This window comes from Schistocerca cancellata, chromosome 1 (genome assembly GCF_023864275.1).
Source record: "Schistocerca cancellata isolate TAMUIC-IGC-003103 chromosome 1, iqSchCanc2.1, whole genome shotgun sequence".
NCBI lineage: Eukaryota > Metazoa > Arthropoda > Insecta > Orthoptera > Acrididae > Schistocerca > Schistocerca cancellata.
In genome coordinates, this window is record NC_064626.1 from 511,493,356 (window position 1) to 511,519,441 (window position 26,086).

The 26,086-nt window shown below is 42.6% G+C and overlaps 1 protein-coding gene across 2 annotated transcripts in view; it reads right to left on the bottom strand.

Annotated features, from left to right (window-relative positions):
* Positions 1-26,086, bottom strand: part of LOC126178310 (probable cytochrome P450 304a1) — a 157,261-nt gene that overhangs the window by 19,474 nt on the left and 111,701 nt on the right. For both annotated transcript variants that reach the window (XR_007536222.1, XM_049924522.1), the window contains exons 5-7: positions 20,622-20,739; positions 5,410-5,590; positions 1,838-1,955 (exon numbers count right to left, since the gene is read on the bottom strand). Coding sequence is in view for 1 of the 2 variants with exons in the window: in XM_049924522.1 (XP_049780479.1) it covers positions 1,838-1,955; positions 5,410-5,590; positions 20,622-20,739 (417 nt within the window). In the remaining variant the exon portion in view is untranslated. The remainder of the gene's footprint in view (positions 1-1,837; positions 1,956-5,409; positions 5,591-20,621; positions 20,740-26,086) is intronic.

Consider the following 26,086-nt stretch of genomic DNA (forward strand, 5'->3'; position numbering starts at 1 on the left):
TAAGCACATCACTGTCAGTTATGAGACTGGAGCTTTCATTCGTGCATCTGATATCTATTGATCCTATGGTGAGTCAGGTTTGCCTGCTTTAGGCCCACATTGTATATATGAAAATTGACGAAAAGCTGTATCACTGGTTTTTCTGATATTCACTTAAGTGAGGGATCGACGGTGGTGTGATTTAGGCCCTTATGGATCTCATTTGTATTCTAGTCAAGTGACCATGTTGATAGACATTACTACTTGAATTTAATCATTGCCACAAACGGCACTTCGTGTTTAGAGTTGGTTGTTTACTGTGCGGGAATTGGCTTTCGAACTACGTTGAATCTATTTTAAATGCTAACAAAAAAGTAAAGCTGTGAGAATGAATCATGAGTCTATTTGGGTAGCTTAATCGGTAGAGCACTTGCCCATGAAAGGCAAAGGTCCCGAGTTCGAGTCTTGGTCTGGCACTCAACTTCAATCTGCCAGGAAGTTTAATATCAGCGCACACTCCTCTACAGAGTAAAATCTCAATCTGGTAACAGAAAAGTAAATTGCCAGGAAAAGTTAGCTGCAAAGGAACTAGGGCTTCTGAGAACAGATCCTTCGGGTGAGAGAGCGACGAAAATCAAATAAGCGTGACTACAAGCGAACATTTAACAAGAAACTCTAAAGATAGCGTAAGTTGTTGTGTAGGTGCAGCGTAAGGATATCTGATTTTCAGCTCAGGAGTAAATTTGTGAACAAATAAATCTGTTAGGGATCCTGTAAATTTGTCCGAAAAAATGTAAAAGTACGGTAACTCCCACTTACACAGAAGAAGAAAAGAGAGCCTACGCATTATTTCGTTATTGTCCTAACCTGTACTTAACTACGTACAAAACAAAGCAATTCCACAAGAATAATTCTTTCTTGTGTCAGATAAGCTATGCATCTTATTATTATTAAACAATGGAAAATCCAGAATGGAATGCACAAATATTATGAAAAGGGTAGTTGGGTAGTTGCTACTCACCACATAGCAGAGATGCTGAGACCCAGAAAGGGACAACAAACAGAAACAGACTGTCAGAAAGTTAGCTTTCGTGCAACAAGGCCTTTGCCACCAGAGACTGTGGTCATGAGCGACTGAGTAGTGTGTGTTTTTGACAAAGGCCTTGTTGGCCGAAAGCTAACTTTCCGACAGTCTTTTTGTTGTGCCTTTCTGCGACTCAGCATCTTCAATATATGGTGAGTAGCAACTATCTTCTTCATAATATTGTTATTATTGTTGTTGTTGTTGTTATTATTGGCAGTGGCTGTAGTTGTATAAATCTGTTGATAAGCATAACTGTTATACAGCAAATGCTATTAGCTTCACACTCTCAAATTTATTTGAATCTAAAAATTTGTGAACACCCAGAATGTATACTCACGAGCCGCCATTGGCTACAGGTCAAAAGAGAACCTTCTTTACCTTGCCTCACACATCATGTCTCCATTGTAGTTTATTATTAAATGTCAAATCAAGACAGAATAAATTCCATTTGTTACGATACAAGCCCAAGTTATGAGATACATATGAACACAAAAGATGTAGTTCAATTAGTATTAAACTGTGCATTAGGTGAGCTATAAATATAAAATCTATTTGTAAAAGACATTTCTTGAAAAAGTCTGTAATGATATTTCTCTTGTGGACTTGTGTGTAAATATCCTCACAGTACATTGGCCACTGCAGCATGTGCGTTCTTCTTTAACCCATGATACAAATTACTCATTAATTTTTTGTAAAATTTCCAGCTCACTTGCAGATTTTTAGGGTTTGACATATTCACTGCAGAAGTAAAGAAACACATAAACAAAGACTCACTTTGGGCACAGTGTAACCCTGGAGGGTGGTGTCTTCCATGGCCTTATGGGGTACAGAGATGGGGGTGACGGTTCGAATCCTCATCACCTCCTTTAGTGTTGCTTCTGTATACGGTAGGCTGCAAGAACAAAGGAGCATAAGCACTCTAGTTTTCATGTGACATAGCTTAAAATGAATTTTAAATTTGGAAGTTGATGAGAAACTTGAAGAAACGTGTTATATTCATTGAAATTAATGGAGTGGCAAATGAAGATTAGCGAGATTTGTCCACAGACTCTGTTATGAAATTATGGTGAACCTTTTATTTTTATGTAATAGTTATCACAGTTTACCATAGCCACTAGATGCCAAACCATACATCTTAGGGCAAATAAAGAAATAAACAAACCTGTGAGCAGATTTCCATTCACAAATAAAGAAGTAGGGGAGTAGGACAGTTTACTTAGAGAGGTCTTAAATCACTAGTCTGAGAATTTGCAATGATTCAGGAAAAGAGTGAAAGTGCTTGCATTGAGGGATGAAATGAAACTCAGTGATTATGGAGATACATAGGAATAACCTGTATAACTAATCATATACATTGCAACAAAAGAATAAAATCTTCATTGCCAAGTAATTTAATTACAATAATAATAATAATAATAATAATAATAATAATAAAATAAGAGGGTCATTCAATAACCAAACAGACAAATAGTTGTACAGCAAACTGGTTTACTTAATCAGAACAACTTTTTCTCTCATTTTTCCTTGAAATCCCCTACAACTTATGTGCACTCTATATGTAAATTGAAGAGGAATGTCTGCTATCAGCCAGAGCCCCCTATACTTTACATACAATGTTTTTACAGCTGTGGGATCTGTGTGGTGTCTGTTCTTTCAAGGGAACAGACACCATGCATTCAAATAGTTGTATGCACTCATACCATCTTCTTTCAGATCTTCTTTCTTCATGAAAAATTATTTACCTTTATTTCGAAACAAATTTTGAACTCTGTTATTTACCTCTGTTTTACCACTGGACTTGATGTCATGCAAAGCTTCTTTCATGAGACCAAACAGGCAAAGACCCAAAAGGGCAAGGTCAGAGCTATAAGGAATGTGAAGTAGGATCCCTCCCATCCATTCTACCAACAGTCTGCTGCATCGGCTGTAGTGTATGTGGTTGTACTTTGTCTTGAAGAAGCGGCATGCATTTCCTCTACCCTCCCGGAAATTTCCTCCTCTGTGTGGGCTTGACTCTGTTCTCAGTCATGCCTGAGTAGTGTATGCTGTTGATAGTATATTGCTCCTCTAAAAATTCAAAGAAAATGTGACTATGGCACTAAGAAAGATGGTTGATATTAGCATACCAGCCAATGGTTGCATTTTTTATTCATTATGAACAGGTGATCCAGAGTGTTTCCACTGCATGCTTTGAGTCTTGGGCTCTGGCACAGAATTATGTACCCAAGTTTCATCATAAGTTAAAATAAAGAAGAGGGTACATCACATACCACTATCATTTCCTCCTTCTTTCATGTTGCATCTGCATATGGTGTGTGGTAAGAATGATTGTTGAGGGCCTACATATGAGTTCAAATTTCTCTTAATTTACCAACCTAGTAATTTCTGTAGACCCGTGTCTGAGGAAGTAAAATGATTATCAGAAATTCAACAATAAACCTCTCATCTCTGTGCAGTAGAAAATTTCTCATAGCAACTGCCATAGGATTTTCATGAGCATCTCTGCAATGCTGTCATACTTAGTAAATGAAAACCTGATGAAAATTACAGCTTTTCTTTGTCAATTCTCTATCTCCTCTGTTCGTGGAGAGTCCCAAATTGACGAGTAATACTCAAGAAATGATCAAAAGAAAGATGTGCTAACTTACACTTTTGTGGCTGAATTATATTTCAGTCAGATAATTTTAATAACTCCCTATCAAGCGTCTGACTTTCCTGCAACAAGTTTTATGTTCATTTTCCATCTTCAGTTATCCTGAAGAGGCACTTCTCGATATTATGCCATTGTTGCTGTTTCTAGATATTGTTTTTAATTATGTAACTGAATAGTTTTTTAACAAAATAATAGTGAACTTTCCACCTGTTTAGTTGCCATACATTACATTTATATAATGTTGAAGGTTAACTATCAGTATCTGTACAATCCTTCTACATCCTGCAGATCTTCCTGAAGTTCACTACAATTTCCTGACGTTACTGAGTTTACAACTGATTCACCATATCATTTTCATAGACCAATGAGCCAAAACATTATGACCACCTGCTTAATTGCCACTTCATATAACTTTGGAACACAGTAGAGCAGGGATTTTGTGTGGCACCGATTCAGTCAACAAGTCCTTGCTGGGGTTTCCAGAGGTATATGGCACCATATAACTACCTACGGGTCACACAATTCCCCCATTCCCCTAAATTATGAGCTGCTGGTTTGGGAGCATGGTGCTAGTGCCTAATAGCATCCCAGATGTGTTCTAGTGGGGTAGGAGAATTATGTGGCCAAGACATTAATGTGAGTTCTCTATAATGCTCTGTAAAACCACTGTAGCATAATTATAGACTTGTGACATCGACAGTTATCCTGCTAATATCCATTCATATGAATGGATGCAAGTGATCCGCAATAATGCTCACATAGTGTACCGCTGTCACTGTACCTTCAGTCACTACCACTGGCCTCTTGGGAGTCCAGGTGAATGTCACATATAGGATTATACCATTCCCAGCAGCCAGCATCCGTGGCACAGTATATTTTTTGAGCATCTGTTCACCTACATGATGACATATCTAATCATGACCATCAACATGGTGTAATAAGGAATGTGATTCATTTGGCCAGGCAACACGTTACCACTGGTGCACAGTACAATCACAGAGAGCCAGTATGTGCTGAAGTCATAACTTAAAGTGTTGTTCAGTCAACATGGAAACATATAGGAGTCAGACACGGGTCTGTAGAAATTACTAGGTTGGTAAATTCAGAGAAATTTGAGTTCATATGTAGGTCCCCAACAATCATTCTTACCACACACCATATGCAGACGCAACACGAAAGAAGGAGAAAATGATAGTGGTATGTGAAGTACCCCATGTTCGACAACATGAGCTCGAAAACAAATGTGCCTGCACTAGAATAGTATTCTGTCATCAGATCTGCTTTACAGAACAGGCAAGCCTCCAACCTACACATTCTGTTGTAAGATGAGGACATACAATACTTTGTCACCTACTCATGTTTTCAATCATTTTCCATAGGTGTTCATGACAGTAGCACATGAGTAGCCGACCAGCTTCATCGTTTCAGAGATTCTTGTTCTCAGGTGCTGGGTTATAATAATCTGCCCTTTATTAAAAGCAGTTGGATTTTCCCATTTGCAACCTGTGTTACAAATTCCCTGCTCCACAAATTCTCTGCTCCACTTACATTTTTTCCTTACTACGTCACATACCCGCAATGCCACCAGGACAGATGCCTCATCAGTGTTATATCTTTCTGGTTAATTTTAGAATGACCCTCATAGTAATGTGTATAAATATAAAGTCTGCTGAGATACGTGTGACATGCTCACTTGGGCCGATCGTCTAGTGTGGGTAGTCTCCCGCGGCCCACGACTGCATCCAATTCGTCCTGCACCTTCCTCATCACTTCTGGGTTGTGAACCACATAGATGAGTGCCCATGTCAAGGTGGCTGACAGCACAGAGGCAGCCGGGAAGAAGAAATCCAACAGAATCAGGGACAGCTGCTCTGCTGTAACAGCCAATGTTTCCATTGCATTTTACTCAGATTAGTGGATACCAATTTCTCATGATATATGAGATGTGTAAAAATGTAAAGGAAAATTTGTAATTTGTTGTGCTGTAACAGGCCAGTTTGTCGATATTTCCGTTGTTGTGCTGGTAAATACGTTTGAAAAGTATGTGTACAGTGTCAGCCATAGTAAATACGAGGGCTATCCACAAAGTACATTACCGAGCGGGGTGGCGCAGTGGTTAGACACTGGACTCGCATTCGGGAGGACGACGGTTCAATCCCGCGTCCGGCCATCCTGATTTAGGTTTTCCGTGATTTCCCTAAATCACTCCAGGCAAATCCCGGGATGGTTCCTCTGAAAGGGCACGGCCGACTTCCTTCCCAATCCTTCCCTAATCCGATGAGACCGATGACCACGCTGTCTGGTCTCCTTCCCCAAACCAACCAACCAACCACAAAGTACATTACGTTTTCGTTTGTGTCCGTTAGGGGCGGGGCTAGCGCGGCCATCTTGGTGTCATGGCATTCCGCCACTCAGTCGGCATCCTGCCGTGCTAGTGAGAGGTTCGTGCTGTACTCCGTTGAGTTACTGTGACAGTTTGAAATGTCAGCGTTAATTGAAAATGCCGCTAAGTGTGAAGTGCGTGCTGTAATAAGGTTTCTGACTGCAAAAAACTGTACACCGATAGAAATCTATCGGCAGCCTTGTGAAGAGTATGGGGACAACATAATCACTGAAGGTGGAGTGCGTCAATGGGTCATAAAATTTAAAAATGGCCGAACTAAGTTCACGACGAAGAGCGAAGTGGAAGACCCAGCATAGTGACTGCCGAACTTGTCGAGAAAGTCAATGCCGTGGTCCGTGAAAACCGTAATTTCACAATAACGGAACTCTCTATGAGTTTTCCACAAATTTCACGAAGTTTGTTGCACGAAATCATTACCGAAAAGCTTGGTTACCACAAGTTTTGTGCAAGATGGATACCAAAAATCTTGACAGATTCACAAAAATCAGCGAATGGCTGCAGCGTTAACGTTTTTGGACGCTTACAAGGAAGATGGCGACTCATTACTCGATCGCATCGTTACTGGTGACGAAACATGGGTTAAGCATGTGAACTGCGAGACAAAATTGCAATCAATGCAGTGGGGGCACACAAATTCCTCCCAAAAGCCCAATAAATGCATGCAGACAATGTCGGCAAGGAAGGTAATGGCGACTGTCTTTTGGGACAGAAAAGGTGTGATTTTTGTGGATTTCCTGGAAAGAGGCACTACAATAAACTCTCAAAGGTATTGCTAAACTCTGCACAACCTCAGAAGAGCAATACAAAACAAGCGCAGGGGAAAGTTGGGCTCAAAGATCTTGCTGATTCACGACAACGCCCGGGTCCACACGGCAAATGCCACTCGTGAAGTTCTCGAATCTTTTAAGTGGGAGTTGTTTCCTCATCCGCCGTACAGTCCCGACCTGGCACCGAGCGACTTCCACTTATTCCCAGCAATGAAGAAGTGGTTGGCTATGCAGCGTTTTGATGACGATGCACAGCTTCAAGAAGAGGTATCCACGTGGTTGAAGGCGCAGGCGGCCGAATTTTACGACGAAGATTTCCAAGCTCGTCCATCACTACGATAAGTGCCTTAATTTAAATGGCAACTATGTAGAAAAGTAGTATTTAAGTGTGGCTTTCATCTGTATATAATAAAAAAAATTTCCAATACTTTATTTATTTTTAATTGCAGAACGTAATTTACTTTGTGGATAGCCCTCGTATTTAGTATGTTGTCATGTATCAAAAAGATAACGTGTGTGAAACTTGAGTTTCTACCACGAAATAAAATTTTCAAAGACTTATGGGAATGCACCCGCGTGATGTCTTTGACAATAGCCAATGTTTCGATGTTTACGTTTATCTTTATTGATGTTGCATCATCTATTTGGACAATTTATGGCATTGCATTTCATTACAAGTAGTATAAAAGAAATTTTTTATTTAGTTTTCCAGTTTTTGGCCTACAAGGCCGTTATAAGACTCAGTGTGAAAAATATCTTGCTTTCCCAATCTGTTAGTGCACATATCCTCCTCTAGGGGCCCATTGTGAAAGAAGTAATTCTGTTGGTTTTTGTGACTGCCTCAGTGCTCTATTTCCAATTTTTGTGGTTTTTGATTAGTTTCTTCTTTGTTTGTGATTGGTAGGTGTTCAGTTTTGTGTGTTGTATCGTTTGTGGTCTGCTGCATACGGCTCATTCCTTCTGCTTGTGTGGTATAGTCGTTGTCAGGCTGTTGTTTACCAAATATTTTCTTGGCTGCTGATGCTGTCGTTACGGATGCAGTCATTGTTATGTTATGGAAACTGATCTCCTGCGCGTGGTGTTTTCTCTGAGAATCTGTTTAACCCTCTCATAGGAAGTGTACTGCCTTAATGCACTGCCAACTTTCTTTTATGTTATTCCTTATTTGTATTGTGTCCATCGTTACTTTGCAGTCTCTGCATCCTCTGGTTACCTGTCTTGTTCAGTGTGGTGTGTTGTTTGCGTGCTCATCTTGTGTGTCTGGTCTTATCGTGATCTGAACGATTTGAGCGATATATGCCTCCAACAGAACAGAAGTGCTGCTGACAAGATGACTCTTGTGTATACTTTTATTTATATATGTTGGCGATGCTGGCGCTAATTTTGTGTTTATCATTTAACGATGCCACTATGGCACCAGTATATTACGACATGTTTTCATAAAGAAAAAGGAGCTGAAGATGATCATTGCTGACCGAAACCGGTAGTCTGAGAACTTAAAAATTTGTGAACATAGACGTGAAGTAAAGCAAATTTAAATAGGAGGTACGTATGTCTGTAGGTCACTTTTTTACCCGTCATTGTTACAAACGGACGTTACACCTCTATACAGACACAAATTTAAATACAACGAGCAGACACGTCAATGTCCGGGCGACCAGTTCATAATTTGGTGAAAAAAAAAGTAGTGCACGAGGGAGATTTGAACCCAAATCTCCCCCATTCGTAGTCCAACATTGTGACCACATGATCACAACGCCACTATCCGGCTACGTTACTCAGTGTTGCACATACTGATCTTGGCCGGCCAGAGTTGCTGAGCGGTTCTAGGCGCTACAGTCTGGAACTGCGAGACCGCTACGGTTGCAGGTTCGAATCCTGCCTCGGGCATGGATGTGTGTGATGTCCTTACGTTAGTTACGTTTAAGTAGTTCTAAGTTATAGGGGACTGATGACCTCAGAAGTTAAGTCCCATAGTGCTCAGAGCCATTTGAACCATACTGATCTTGGACCGTTCACGACGCACCACGAAGGAATTATCTGAATGGGACGGAAATCAGTAGATGTGGCGTAGATGCACAGATAAACAAATTATTCCCGCTCCATTCGATAATTACTTCGTGGTGCCTCATTTTCAATATATTTTATTTTGTTTTAGTGTACAAGCCGTATTATCGTCCTTGGTTGGCGTATCACCGCCTAGTGAGGGTTTACATGTCCTCGCAGAGTGTTCTCTCGTTGCATTTGTGTCTTGAAAGTGATGGGTGTTGTTCCCCTGTCCAAATGTCAGCGGTTGTCGAAGTCGTCACCGTCTGCAGTCACGAAAGTTTTTTGAACAGCATACAGGGATTTTGGTAGTGTTAGCGTTTATTTGTTTTGTATAAAATGAATGAGGAAAACTGTATTAAATTTTGCTGTAAGAACGGTATAAAGAGCAGCAGAGTTTTATAAATACAAGATATTGCTTTTGGTTAGTCTGACTTGACTTAAACAATGAGCAATATAAGGGTTTCGAAGAAGGCCGTCAAGATGTTGAAGATGGTAAGTGTGTGGTTGCCCCAACACATCACGAAATCGCAAAAAAGTGCAAGAAATGATTATGAACGATCACCGAATTCCCACCAGAGACATCCCAGATGATACTGGCGTATCAACCGACTCATGCCATGAAACGTTTTTGGATGTTTTCGCTACGAAATGCGTGACCGCAGAATTTATTCTAAAACTATCAAAATTCGCCGAATCAAAATTGCCTAGAAGTCGCTAGATGAGGTAAACAACAATGCAGGAGAAACGAAACATGTCATAACAGACGAAGAAACCTTGATATACGGATATGACGTCGAAACCAAAGCTGAATAGCCACAGTACAAACATTATGTATTGCTTTCAAAAAAGAAAAAAAATCGACAAATGCGATCGAATGTGAAGGGTATGCTCGCCGTATTTTTTGGGTTTAACGTCTTAGTGAACCATGAATTCTTCCTACTGAAACACGAGCAAGGAAAATCCGAAAGGAAGACCCAGATGGGGGCTAAAAATTAATCAGTTTTGCACGATGAAAATGTACCTGCTCGTCCCTTGTTACCAGCTCCTGAATGATTTGGCCGAAAACAATACTGTAATGATGCCTCAGCCTCCAGATTTCCCAGACATTGGCACATGTTCTGGTCCTACATATAAACAAAACCTTAAAGCGGCATTGTTTCACAAGCATAGAGGGGATTTAAAACGCGTCGCTAAGAGAGCTGAAAGCCATCCCACAGATTGAGTTCCAGAACTGTTTGGGGATTGGAAAAAGCTCTGGTATAAGTGTATAATGTCCAATAGGGGCTATTTTGAAGGCCGTAACACTGACGTAAACGAATTAATAAAATCATTTCTAAAAAAAATAAATTGCCATTTTTTGAAACTAGTTGTATTGTGTGTCACATAGAGAGTCAAAATTATAAAGGCGATTGAGGTATAGAACTAGTGGTCAGAAAGTAATATTTAGCGTCTTACATTTTTCAGCAGCAAGTTAAGTTCACAGTAACTCATGGGTTATTCAGATAGTTAGTTACTCAGGGCGTCCATCCTAAGAGTCATCGGCAACGTTTTCTCTAGTATTTCGGGAGATATCTGCAACTTTGTTTTGGGAATGTCTAACTGGAGTCTGCCCAACAAACAAATACTGCCGATCACGTCTTTCATATGACGCCCAATGTCGACAGAACACGTCTTTTGTCTTCCGTTATAAATAAAATTATTTTTAAAGAGGAATTTTACGTACCCATGTGATAGAGCGGTCCCAAATTAGTCTAGCGCGCGATATTCGTTTTAACGATGCGTATTAACAGGGACAATGAAACTCGAAGAAAAACCAGTACTCGAGCAGCAACTGAGCAGTGCTGCTGCATAGCAGTAGCAGTCGGCGCGGGCCAGGGCAGTGCTGTCGCTGCTGGAGGAGTACGAGTTATTCTTCGAGTTTCACTGTCCCTGTTAATACGCATTGATAAAGCGAATATCGCGCGCTAGACTAATTTAGGACCTCTCTATCGAATGATCACGTAAAATTCCGCTTTAAAAATAACTTTGTTTGTAGCAGAAAACAAAGCGACGATTTCCGTCGACACTAGGCGCACATTAAACACTTGATGGGCAGTATTTGTTTGCGCTGACTACAGCTACAAAGTGCAAAAATGAACTAGAAAATATCTGACGATACATCAGAGAAAACGCGCCTGACGATTCTTAGGAGGGACATTCTGTATATTACGGGGGTCACTTTGCATGCTAAATCGTAACGACGTGCAGTGGGGCAATTTAAGACTACTAACATGAGTTCACCAGGCAAAATATTAGTCATCTCATAAGAGAGGACACTGTTCGCTTTGCACCACAGTAGATGGTACAGAACTGGTATCAGGATGTCACATGACCCTCAGCTGTTGGCGCGTCATGGCAGTGAAGCGGTGTCTTTGTGCCAGCCAATTGCATGGAATCAGTGTAGTACAAATGGTCGTCGCGAAGAGGTGACGGAATGACAGAAAGGAGTAATCGTGTCTGAACGTTCCCATGACCAAACTGTGAATGCAGTTGCCCGATTTGTTGGTGTAGCAACACACGTTGCCCAGCGTGTCTACAAGGAATTCTAAACCAATTGCAGCAATGCAGCACAGCATAAAAAGAATGGTCGTAAAATATTCTGACGGACCAGACTGTAAACGAGCGTCACGCGTTATCATTGACAGTCGGTTTCAAACTCGACAGGAATTTCTGCTGTTAGTGAATACAAGTGCCTTTCAACCAGCTGTTGAGCGAACATTGCGAAGGAAAGTGCATGCAACAGATGTTTGCTGTCGGATACATCTACATCAACAGTCCGTAAGCCACTTGACTGTATATGGTGGAGGGTATTTTTGGTTTTTGGTACCGCTGACTGATTTACCTCACCCCCCCCCCCCCCCGTCCTCTCCTCTTTCCCTACTCCCTTCGCGAATGGTGCGTGGGAAGAAAGATTGTCAGTGAGCCTCTGTATTAGCTCTAATTTCTCGAGTTTTCTCGCGAGATGTTAGTGGGAGAAAGTAATATGTTGCCCTACTCTTCCCGGCAAGTACTCTCTCGAAATATCAGTACTGAACCTCTACGTGTTGCACGACGTCTCTCTTGAAGCGTCTGCCTTTGGAGTTTGTTGAGCATCTCTGTAACGCTCTCACATCCACCAGTCGATCCCGTAACGAAACTTGTCGCTCTTCGTTGGATCTTCTCTATCTTTTCTATCATTCTTACCAGGTAAGGGTCCCTAATTGATTAACAATATTCAAGAATTGATCGAACAAGCGCCCTGGTATTACTCCTAGATATTTTACGGTAGGATAACGTTTCCAGAAATTTTGTCGTTAATAATGCAGTTGTGGATTTCTTTTGCTATGGATGCAAAATATGTTACATTTATTTAGGTTCAGGGCCAACTGTCAGAGTCGGCACCACTCATCAGTTCTCTGCAGGTCATTCTGCAAATCGATACTCTCTTCAGGTGTTGCTACTTTGTTATAGACAATCGCTTCATCTGCGAAAAATCTGAAAGACCTTCCAACGCTTTCTACTAGATCATGTATACACTTTATAAACAGTAATGACCGTATTACACTTCCTTGAGGTACTCCGGAAATTACCTTTACATCTGTCGACTCTGTTCCGTTAAGAGCGACGCGTTAAGTTCTGTTTGCAAGAAGTCTTGATCCTGTCGTAAATCTGGTCCGATACTCGGTAAGCTCGTGCTTTTTTTTCTAAACGGCAGTGCGGGACGGTGTCAAATGTCTTCCGGAAGTCAAAGAACACGTCATCAACCTGAGCGCCCTCGTCTACAGCGCTATGGATTTCATGGACGAACAGGGCGAGCTGAGTTTCGTAAGATATCTGTTTACGGAATCCATGTTGATTTTTATAGAGGAGATTTTCATTCTCCAAAAAATTCATAATTTTTTAACATAGAACATGTTCCACAATTCTACAACAGATTGACGTCATCGATACAGGCCTGTAATTATAGTCTGTTAAGTAAGATCGTGGTGGAGTTAATCAGTACGGAAATGTGTTTGATAACAAACTAGAACATACACATACATCATATATGATCTCCGAGACATGCTCGAAATCAAGTTTTCCGCATATTCATGTGGAAGAGACCTCCAAATGTGTCGAATTTGCGTTGTCGGGTGTTTAAAAACTTCTTTTCGATGTAAGACCACGCATTTTGAATAGAATTAGCGTCAGGCGACTGTGAGGGCCAATCCAGTTCTTTCTTCAGTCGCTGCAAAACCTGCTGCGGTGCTTTGGATCATTGTTCTCCTGCAGTGTCCAATTTTCATTTTTGTCGATGAGGCAATGTTTGACAGGTGGTATGAAACATCTTTGATAAAAGCGACAGGTAAGCTCCACTCATGTCTCTTGTTGTGTATCTCAGTCAAGAATTCAAAGTAAACTAATCCTGTATTGACACTGCGTGAAGGACAGAGGTTCCCTCTGTTGGACTGTAAAAGAACTAAGGCAATATATGTGTATAATGCCGACCACGTTGTTACTTAACAGACTGTATGTGCAGCTGTCGCACGATCTTTTTAGAAAATGCGAATGATCTACGTTTTTTTCCAGTCGCTAGTTATACCCTTCGTTGATTCAGCGAACTACGATAAACTGCTACTGGAAGGGGAGCAAGTTCTTTCGCATAATTTCTGTAGATTATCTCATCTGGTCCTGATACGTTTACGCTACTAAGCGACTGTAGTTGATCTTCTGTTCCACGGTCGGCTATCTCACAATCGGTCATTTCGAGGTTCGTACGATGGTTGAAAGGAGGGACAGTGTAATCATCTTCCGCGGTGCAAAAATTTCGGAAGACCGAATTCAGTATTTCGGTCTTCCCTCTGTTAGCTTCCGTTTCGGTGCCAGTATTGTCACTGAGTGACTGAATACATGATTTCAAATCGATTACTGATTTTACGCAAGACCAAAACCAGGTAGGGCTTTTAGTCAGATCGGTTGATAAAATTTTATTTTCAAAATCTTTGAACGCTTCTCTCGTTGCTCTTCTTGCGCTCATTTTCTCTTCGTTCAGCTTTTTTAAAAATTTTTAGGTGCATTTTGACTTCTTTTGAATCGGTGGTACAGCTCTCTTTGGTTATATAGCAGTGTCCTAATACGGCTATTAAACCCCGGTGGGATTTTCCATCCCTTAAGGACTTGCTCGGAATATACATTTCCGGAAAAAAAATTAGTAAACGTTTCTAGAGGTATCCACTTCACTCAAGATTTATTGTTGCAATACTGCATAAGTAGTGCATGAAATGGTTATGTTTACAGATCAATAGCACAGGCAGTTCTGAGGTACTAAGTATCAACCCATGCTGAACCTTCCACATTAGCATGTGGTGTAGCCTCCAAGGGCGGCAATGCCGGCACTGGCTCTGGCATCGAGTCGATCGTGCTGATGGCGAATACTGTCCTCGGATCCGTTATGCCACGCCTGCTCGATCTGCTCACGTAATTCTGTAAGAGTTGTTTGATGGGTCGCACTTCTCGTCTAGTCATATGCCACACGTGCAGAGGTCATGCTGGCAGGGAAGTTGCCGCACGTCTTGCAAAGACGTTGATTTTCACGGGCAGCGTGTGGGCGAGCATTATCCCATTGGAAATACACGTCATCTTCCTGTTGCAAGAACGGGTCTAACAACGTTCTGCACGTACCGAGCACTGGTTAGCGACCCCTCCAGAAACACCAAAGGTGACCGAGAATTGTAGCTTATCGCGCCCCAGACCATAAGGCCTGGTGTGCGGTCAGTGTGTCTTGCAAGAATGCACTCTACAAGAAAACGGTCACTTGGTCTATGTCGTACGCGCAAACGACCATCACTTACATGCAGCAAAATGTACTTTCAATGCGGAAGACCACAGCGCGCCGTTCCATCTTCCAAGTGATCTTTTGACGGCACCAGTCGAACCGTGCGAGTCGTCGCTGTTGCGGCAGTGCAGGCTGGCTAGAGATGTGGGTGCCCTTAGTCCCACTGCTAATAACTGGTTCATAACAGTGCGTGTTGACACGTCTGGGCTCACAGCCTCTTATCTTTGCTGTGGTAGCTGTACGATCTGCCACTGCTGTCCCTGCCGTGTGACGATCCTGGCAGGCGTCTGTGCTGCGTGTGAGAGTGTTCACATGACTCACGCAGCACCTCCAACTTGTGTGGCAGTTCTCCGAATGGACCATCCCGCCACAATCTGACCACTTTCAAACTCACTCAGTCGGCTTAAGAAGCACGTTGCCTGCCTGCTTCACACGTTTGCACCACACTGAGCCTTCTGACGACTAACGTTACCTATCAAAGGGTAGACAGACATGGCGCTCTGGTAACTATGTCACTAATGATCTGTTGGCGGAGAACGTTGAAACCTTTATCAGTACATCTACCATCCCTCAGGTGGCATACACTGTTATTGGATCAAAATGGACATTGTCTTTCAAGGTGTACTAATTTTTTTCCGGCAGTGTAGTTATCTAAGGGGTATTGAACGTTGCTTTTGAATTTTTTCCACTTGCACTTCGCATCTTCGTCCTCAGCACTGAATATTTGATGTTGACTACATAGGTGCTCTGTAATTTTGTAATCTGCCACAACTGCTAAGCAAATATTTTCCTACCTTTCTTAACATTCCTTGTAATAACAACAGTTGTATTTACTATCATAGCTTTATGATGATCGATACCTTCCTCTACGTTAACAATTCGATAAGCTCAGAACTGTTTGTTGCTAGGACGTCTAATACGTTACCTTCACGAGTTGGTTCTGTAATTTATCTTCTACAAGTAATTTTCGGACAAGACATTCAGAAAAGTGCCACACCATCCTTCCCTGTCTCTGGAACCAGTTTTGATTGCACGACTCTCGCAATCTCTACCTAGCACGTTGAAGTTACCACCTATTACAACGGCATGATCAGTGACTTATTAACCATATTCTGCAAGTTCTCTCTGAAGCGCTCTATCACTACAGCTCCTGACGCAGACGGTCTATAAAAGCATCTGATTACCATTTTTGATGGACCTTTGATGCTTAACTTCACCCAGTTCAATTATCATTCGGCATCCGTGATTACCTCGCTAGATACTATCGAATTCTTCACGCAAATAAATACCCCGCCACCATTGTAGACTAACACTCCCTAACGACATATATTCCGACCTGAACTTAGGACTGCTTTGCTATTCACTTCCGGTTTCAACCAAGTTTCTGTTCCTAATACTATCAGAACATTATGATCTTTAATAAGCGATACCAATTCTGGGACCTTTCCTTGGATGATCCTGCGGTTCACTAACATCATATTAACCTTTCCATATCCCATCTACAAGGACGAACCTTCTCTGAGAATATTGTGCTGATGCAACTTGGATTTTGGTAGGCGTTTCTTCTTTGAGCCTAAGGAAGGTTTCCTCTAAACTAAAAAATAGGCCACGTGCAACCCAGTACCATAGAATCCGCTTCCTGCGTATAGTGCACACCTGACCCATTAAAGGAAACGCTACAATTCTCCACCTGATATTTGAGGTCGAGAAATTATCATCTGATATCATTGAAGATTCGGCTGAGCCTCTGGTTTGGATATTTCACTCTGCTCGAGACTAGAAGATGTGACTGATTTGACTACGATGCAAAAAATAGTGAGCTTAGACTCCACTCCCAGTGCGATCTTTGCTGCCTTCACCAAATCAGCCATCTGCCGAAAGGAACCAGGGATGACTTCAGAACTCAAGCTGCAGGTCTTATTTATGCCGTCATGTGCCACTATTTGCAGCCGGCTGCACCGAGCCGCTCGATAGCCGCTGGCAGGGTCTCCTCAACGTCTTGGACGAGACCCTCCGGCAAACGCACCAGGTGCACACTGGCAATTATTTCCTCCCCTGTGTGCTGTTTTCCTGAGGAGGTCCATTACCCGCCTGACGTTACAGCTCCCATGCGCCCTCTGCAGTTGTTTGGACTGGGCAGAAAAATCGGCCGCTCACCGAACAGTAAAGGAACCTGTACCGCGTCAGAAGTATTATCAACACTGGGTAGCAGCTCGCACTTGTTTTTAAATTTTAAGGAGCCAGCCGTTAAGTGTGTCCCCTCTTTAGTACTCTGCCGAGTGATATGTGAACCCACCACTGTCCGTCACTTCCTCTGGAGTGAAAAGGGACTGGTCAGATAATGTGTGTCGGAAGACGCAGCGATAGCCAGATCATCAGCGAATTCGAAAGGCACCAAAGGTGGCGCATGTCTCGGCATAGGTGCCCGACGTCGCCGCAGCTTTGAGCACTAACCAGAAGTCTGTCGACCGTGGTCAAAGCAGATTTCAGCTGTTTACAGACGGGACCCAACTCTCCTTGTGTCCGCCCACAGCAAACACAGCTCCTAGTCATATTTTACTGTGTAAAGAAACTGAATAAGATCTCAAAAAAAAAAAAGAAGAAGAAGAAAAGCTATCAGGAGTGACTGAGAAATATCCTCGCAAAAGAGAATATTGTCCGACAGTCCGGCGGCCGGAAGCTACCCGAGAAAGTTGCTTCATATAAAGACATGCACTAAAATTTATGCAAGAAACCTTAGAGTACGTTAGTAGACAGTCTACAGAATAAAATACACAGGTGCACAGTTACGAGGGTGATTCAAATGAAAACCTTAAATTTGTAATAATAAATCGAAATTTCGTTCCGTTATCCTGTAAGTTGGTAAGCGTGCTACAAACAGCCTGCAGAATGGCCTGTAGGTGGCAGCATACTGTAACGTCGCAGTATCAATATAAAGATGGCCGCCCCACTTGCGACTTGCACCAGGGAAGAACAGTGTTCTGTTATTCGGTTTTTGCGTAGTGAAGGTGTGAAACCTATTGAAATTCATCGACGAATGTTCAGTACAGTGATGCATGTTTGTTACAGCAGCAAGCCTACGAATGGAGTAGGAAGTTCACAAATGGTGTGACTTCAGTGGAAGATGCTCCTCGTCCAGGTCAGGCACAACGAGTTGTGACTCCACAGAACTTTGCAGCAGTTGAAGCCATAGTGAAGGAAAACCGCCGAGTGACACTGAATGACATTGCAGCATGTTTACAGTTTAGTCATGTGTCAGCACCCCACATTGTGCATGATGTGCTCCAGTTTCACAAAGTGTCTGCAAGATGGGTGCCACGGCAGCTGACTCCTGAAATGGGAGAACGACGTGTTGATGCTTGTGAAGAACTTCTTCGGCGCTTTGAACGAGAATGTGATGGCTTCCTTGCAAGAATCGTTACTGGGGACGAAACCTGGGTTCACTTCCACCAACCGGAAACGAAGAGAGCGAGCAAGGAATGGCGCCATTCCTCGTCACCAAAACCAAAGAAGTTTCGAACAGAACCATCAGCAGGGAAGGTGATGCTGACTCTCTTTTGGGACGAAAAAGGCGTCATTTTGGAGCATTACATGCATAGAGGGACCACTGTCACCAGTGCATCATACACAGATCTCCTAAAAAATCATCTGCGGCCTGCAATCAAACCAAAGCGACGTGGGTTGATGTCAGCAGGTGTCCGTTTGCAACATATCAATGCAAGGCCCCACACTGCCCGTACAACAGTTGCAACAATCACAGACCTGCATTTTGAGTCTTCCTCATCCACCATACTCACCAGACCTTGCCCCAAGTGATTTCCATATGTTTGGACCACGCAAAGACGCAATGGAAGGAAAGAAGTTCCGTTCTGATGAAGAGGTACGCCACGCGGTGCATGAGTGGTTGCGCGGACTACCAAAATAATTTTTTCTAAAGGAATTTATACACTTTGTAAGTGCTGGAGGACTTGCATTGAGCGTGGGGGAGATTATGTTGGAAAGTAATACAGCTTTCTACCACTTCTGCACAATAAATAATATTTTAAAAAAATTTTAAGGTTTTCATTTGACTCATCCTCGTATTAAAATAACGGTAGTATAGCTACTAGATACACAGACATGCCATAAATTTGAGAATTTAGACTAAAGTGCACGCACTAAATGATATCAAGGCACTTCTAGTTATTAGAAACTCGTAACAACTTACAAACGATACGGTGTAGCCTGACGTGCTGTTGACGATAGGGAGCAGCCGGGTACTTTTCAGAATGGCTTGTCTCACAACGTCACTTACAGCTGCACGCTTTCAGTGGGCCAAACAACACAGAAACTGGACAGCATCTGACTGGATGCGCGTGGTGTGGTCCACGAGTCGCGATTTTGCCTCTTTTCCAATGATGCCCGAATATGGCGTGGGGAGAAGCTAGTTCAGACCAGACTAGTAAATATCAACACTTACACACTAGACAAGCACTAATTTCTTAGTTAGTAGAATTACAGGTCAAATTTCCTGTGGATAGACATCATGCGTCTTTAATGCAGTGGTTTCCATTGCCCTCTGCATCGTCATGCCGTTGACCATAGCTGATTCTTCAGTCTTTAGTGGCAGTATCCCACCTCAAGAGCAAGAGGGTGCTCTGATCTCTATCCACTTTCCCGCCCTCTTTGATGAGGGAGCTGGAAGGACCAGGGTGATTCCTTATACTGAAAATCTTGGGCCGCCATTGCTTAACATTTTTATTCAAAATGTAAGCAGTGGCTGGGATCGAAATATGACATGAAGTAGTGATAGGCTGTAACGAACCAGCCAGCAGACTGACACCAATCGTCCTGTATAATAAGGATTTCCTGTGTTTGAGAATAAAAAAAATTGTCCTGTGTGTAACTTGTATGAGATGCTAAAATCCCCTTTTTTACTATTTCTCAGCTAATTTATGTTATTTTTGTAAATCAGTTGTCGAAATCAGGTTAATTTTACGCATGTATGTCGCTGAACAACGTACCGAAGTATGAATTTGTCTTATAACACGTTTGTCAGAATGCGGTACAGTACATCACATTATTTGTACAGTGCATTTCAGTTTGAATTGGCCTTACTTAAATTGTAGCCTAATCCAAATGAGTTTGAGAAGTTGCGACAGCAATTTTATTTAAACGAGTCAATACTGACTGCAACTATGAATCAACGGTGATTACCTGTAGACAACAGACGTCGATCGTCAACGGTCGCCACTCGACATTAGTTGTTTGGTATCCGAATACGATTAACGTCGAAGTTATAATGTGTAATTCGCCTTATAAACGAATTAAACGACTATGTGTTTACCTGCAAAGATGGAAAAGAAGTGTCCTTGGATGGGAAGCGTCAAGAACAATTCATTCAAGGTGAAATGCGCGTACAATTGCAGTTGTTAGTATGTTTTGAAATTGTTACGAATGACAAGAAACTGTTGACTAAACCTAAAGAAATAGGTGAATACTATTTGTCAGAGGTTAGCCTTATGATAAAGATGTATATTACTGTACAGTGTTTAAATTCTTCAGTGTTTTGTAAGCCCTTATACATTCAGAGATCTCAATTTAGCATTTTAGACTAAACTGATTAGCGTTTGTTTTCTGGTTAATGCGTAGAGCATGTCCTTCCCTTAATAAAATAACAGCTGATCGGTGTAAAAATTTGGAATTGTCATTGAAGTCTCGTTCTGGGACGCTATAGAAGTTGGCAAGCCTAATATGCACCTCCTGTGAAGTTCTTCGAGAAGAAGACGTGAGCACATGAAATACTGCCTGCCATCCATGTCATCTAGGAGCGAGACGACTGCAGTGAGGTAACAAAGTCTTCCCCGACTTACAGGTAAATGCTGTCGGTTCTCCAATCTTCTCTCGCTCTTGAATTTCCCGCAGGTATGAGTCGATGAAGTCCCGCATGTATTCGTCGGAGTACGTCTTCTTGTGTTCTTCAATAGAGTGCTGCGTAAATGCGAAACATACAAATTACAATGTAAACCAGAGTGAGAAGAAAGGTGAAATAAAAAGAAGCCTCGTCAGACGATAAAATATCACATTAAGTACGAGAGTCGTACCAAAAGTATGGTTCCCAATGAGCTACAGGCTCGAGGGAAGCTGCTACGCTAAATCCGACAACAGTGCCGTGTGCAGTGGTTCTCCCACTCTTGAGCCCGCCCGTCCGCGATTCGCTACGTCGCTCAGTGTTGGCTTGGCAGCTGTCAGAGATGGAAGTGTTGATCGCTGCTCCCGCCAAATGCGAGGTTCGAGCAGTAATCCGGTTTCCCCACGCAAGGAAGTTACCGCCTGTGGATTCATCGGCAACTGACAGGTTTATGGTGAAGAGTGCATGTCCATTCAGCAAGTCCGCAAATGGTGCAGGGCTTTTGCTGAGGGTCACACGAAAGTCACACGGAGTAGAATACCACCAGTTTCGGATGTGATTGTCCAGGAGATCAACAGCGAGCTGCTCAAATATTGGAGGATCACTGTCCGCGAACTTGTTGAACGCATTCCTGAAGCTTCCCACAGCACAATTGAAAGAACTTCAACAGAAACGTTGGGTTATCGCAAGGTGTGAGCTCGCTGGGTTCCTCGGATGCTGACTGACGGACACAGCGAGCAACGCCTTGACTGTGCTGGCAAGTTTCTTCAGCAATGTGAGGGGAGAGGCAACAAGCAGAAGTGGTTGGACTCCATCGTCATGGGACATGAAACGTGGGTGTTTCATTACACCCCCAAAACAAAACAACAATTTCGTCAGTGGCGTCACTCCGGTTCACCGCCACCAAAGACATTCAAACAAACACAGTTGGCAGGAAAGGTTATGGCGACTGTGTTTTGGGATCGGAAGGGGGTATTCCTCATCGATTTCATGCAACCTGAGACGACAATAAACTCAGACAGATATTGAGAATCACTGACCAAATTCCAGCGAGGAATCCAGAATCGCCAGAGAGGACGACTGATGGAGGGCATAATGCTTCTCCACGACAATGCTCGACCCCACATCGCTCGTCAGACACAGGAGCTTTTGAAGAAATTTGGGTGCACTGCTATGCCCCATCCCCCATACGGCCCAGACTTAGCTAACAGTGATTGTCAACTCTTCCCAAAACTAAAGGACGACTTAGGAGGCAAATGCTTCAAGAGCGACAATGAAGTCCGACCAGTCCTCAAAGGGTTGGCGGGAGACTTCTTCGACTTAGGACTACAAAAGCTGGAGCACTGTCTTCAAAAACATGTCGAAAAAAATGGGAAAAAATTCGAAATTTGCTGAGGTCATTGGTCCCTAGGCTTACACACTACTTCATCTAACTTAAACTAACTTACGCTAAGGACAATACACACAGCCATGACCAAGGGAGGACTCGAACCTTTGATGGGGGGCAGCCACTCGAACCGTGGCAAGGCAGCCCAGACTGCACGGCTACTCCGCGAGCAAAAATGGAGACTGTGTTGAAAAACAGACAAAAGTGTAAGCTTTTCAATGATGTATAAATTAATAACAGTAAACAATGCTTCATATTTGTAAAAAATATGGGAAACATACTTTTGGTTCAACACTTGTATGAAGCTAAAAGTGAATATTCACATCTGCTGAATAAATTTGTGATTCAACAATGGGATAATTATTAGCGGTAACCAAACAAAAGTTACTTACCAGAATGCATCTTTCGCTCTGCAGTGGAATGTGATGTTTTGAAAGTTCCTGACAGATTAAAACAGTGTGCTTGACCACGACTTCAACCCAGAAGCTTGCCTTACCAACTGAGTTACCCAGGCACTACTCACGACCCAATAACGGTGGATGTAAAGCTGTGATGGCGGATCGTGTTTTGGCTCAGTCACTGCCCGTGAATAGCAAAGTTTTGAGTCAGAATTTCAGGTCGGCACACAGTTTTAATCTGCCAGGAACTCTAAAAATTAGTCAGTCACTCAAAAGCATGTCGAAAACACTGTCACTAAATTCGTGTCCATAATTATTATCACATTTATAGGGATTTTTAAAACATTAGTATCACCAGATTCAACTAAAATACTGAAATAAATGGCTGTTGGTGTGTCAGAAGTTGCATTGAGAAATATCTTTTGGTATTTCATGGTGGTGACTGGTTTAGGACACCTGCGTCCATTTTCAAACTATCTGTATCGTTAAGTGTGACATTACAGGCCTGTGTATAAAAACAGGCCTGTGTATAAAAACTGCCCCTGCAGTTACGATCAAAGCGGCACTATGGCCGACCACAGCAAACAGACCACATAGAATGGACATTAGAGAGTTTTCTAGTTAATCTCCCGTGCGAACTTGCTACAGTAGAGCGTCGATTATCCAAAGTAATTGGGGGACATGGGTGTTCGGATAATCGGATAATCGAACTGTACATGTTTATTTGTCAAAAAGAAGTACTGTACAGTAAATTTATTCAGAAAAACAGGCATCTCTTTTTAGTATTACAACGTAACATACTAAGGAAACTTCAGTAGGAATATATAGTATGTGGCATAGTTTATTAAACAAAAATATACACATATTATATACGCATTTTGCATGAACAATACAAACAGTATACAAAATTAACGTTTAAAAAAATCCTTTATGTTGGTCTGTCTAAGCAAGCCTACACGCTTACGAGCAGATAAGTCACGTACTTTTTTCATTACAGATATCTGAAACTGGTCACTTTCATCTTGGGCTTCAAACCATCGCAAGGCAGTATCTAAACAAGTGAACGCCTCAGAAGCTGTTGGTATACTTTCATCTTCACTTTCTGGTGCACTGATTGATGAGATGCTGGCGGCGTCATCTTTATCAGTGACGACGTTTACAATCTCGCTGTCCTGCATAATTTGATGTCCTGGATCTGCATCATCGATATTCATCAATTCATGAACGTCTTCTTCATCACATTCGTGGCAATCTATTTCTTTTAGCATACCGAGAATTTCGGACATATCATTCTGTTCGTCATTTTCATCATACCTTGTGAATTTTCTTCTGTGTCCAAAATTTTATTCCAGGCTTTCTTCAAATTCTCTTCCTTTACACTATCCCATGCTACGCTGATCATGTAGGACGCGTCTTTCAAGTCAATATTCTTATGATTTCCTAAGAGACTTTCTTCTCCATCCTCTTCTCTTTCTAACAATAACTTACGCAACAATTCTTTCCTGTCATATCGTTTGAAAGTCTCAATAACGCCTTGATCCATGGGCTGTAATAAGGAGGTTACGTTAGGTGGAAGAAATATTACCTTTATGAACTCGTCTTTTTCGTTTAAAATGTCACATGACGGATGAGTTGGTGCATTGTTAAGGAGAAGTAGTGTTTTCTCCCTCTTCCCATTCTTTAGCTGATGAGCTTTTACAGAGGGTACGAAAACGTCCAGAAACCACTTCATAAAAATCGTACTATCCATCCAGGCACTCTTTTGTGGGGTGTACACAACAGGCAAGGCTGACATATTAACGTGCTTGAAACAACGTGGTTTTTTACTTTTACCAATGACGAACATAGGCAGTCGGTGACTTCCAGTAGCATTAGCACAAGCCAAAGCTGTAATACGGTCCTTGCTTGTTTTAAGACCAGGTGCTGCTAATTCATGACGTGAAACAAGAATTTTTCTCGGTAAAGCTTTCCAGTTAAATCCAGTTTCGTCAGCATTGTAAACGTTTTCGAGAGCATAATCTTCTTCCCTTAATACGTCCCTTACTTTGACTTTGAAAGAATCAGCGGTGGCCCAGTGCGGCGACTACTGTGGGAAACTTGGTTTGGGAGTGAGGGGGATGATGGACGGTAGGGTGGGAGAGTAACAGGTGCGAGCGAGTACACAGTTCGGTTAAGCGGTCGTTCGGTTGACCGACGTTCGGATAATCGACGCTCTACTGTACATGTAAAATGTGGTCTAATAATAATAGCTGAATAATTTTCCTGCTGTTGCACAGCAGAGGCGAATATTGTCCTCTACATCTACATCCTCTTTAAAAGCCTAACAGAGAAGTGGGGAACCAACTACCTCAATATTCATTCCGTCTTCGTCACCAAAAATTTTGGTATGTGAACATATTCGCGCTCTTTTAACACAGCACATTCTAACTCCTTTTGCGGAGTCTTTCTTTGTCGTTATGCTTTCGTAATCAACATCTCCCACTCACTGCCACTGTCCATTGTCGTATCGGCCGACGCTCTACTGTACATGTAAAATGTGGTCTAATAATAATAGCTGAATAATTTTCCTGCTGTCGCACAGCAGAGGCGAATATTGTCCTCTACATCTACATCCTCTTTAAAAGCCTAACAGAGAAGTGGGGAACCAACTACCTCAATATTCATTCCGTCTTCGTCACCAAAAATTTTGGTATGTGAACATATTCGCGCTCTTTTAACACAGCACATTCTAACTCCTTTTGCGGAGTCTTTCTTTGTCGTTATGCTTTCGTAATCAACATCTCCCACTCACTGCCACTGTCCATTGTCGTATCGGCCGCCGCACAGCAGCCGTCAACTCGGCGCGGCGTGCTACAACACGCGCGGCACACAGCGAGTGCCGCTGGCGCCGCACATGACGTCAACAACTGGTGCCAGTGAACGCGTCGTCGCGGGGTTAGCGCCAGCGTACACACCACTATCGATACGGATTACCCTGGCGGCGCTACCCTTGCCTCCAGAGTGAGCAACCGTATAAGGGCGGCATCTACCAACACTCTGATTGGCCGAACCTGAGGATTTAAGCGAGCTCCCTGAACCCGTTCAACCAGTTCAATCTTCGCCGATGACTGTGTTACTACCTGGCTGCTGGATTCACGACGACCGAACCGTACTGTGGCCTCCCTGGCTGGAAACTTGCGACGCGTCGGTATCGACTGGTTGGCAGTGGTTTGGGACTTGTATTCTCTACTAGTGACTCTGATTTCTCCTTGGCGCTACAGCCAGCGAAGTGTTGAGTAGTCGAACTTAAGTTTTGTTTTGAGTGACAGAAGGTCAAATAAATTTGATTATCACGGAATATTTGTTGTGCTATAGTGCGGACATAACATCCATGTACGTCTCTTGTCCACAGTCTTCTTTTTCTCCCATTGATATACAGTACACCCCACCGCCACTGTCTCCTCTTTCACTCACTCTTTCTCCTTTTGTCTTTATTCCCTACTCCCGCTCTCTCCACCATACCCCGGCAGCTCAAAAATTCTGGCTGTCCAACTTATTTTATCCCTGCACCTACGTGTTTCAAATTTCGGTTCAAAATGCGCCCTCCTCTATGCCTGCGTGTTAAAGTACGTCGGTCTGGGAGGCTCTAGATGTCTAAGCCTA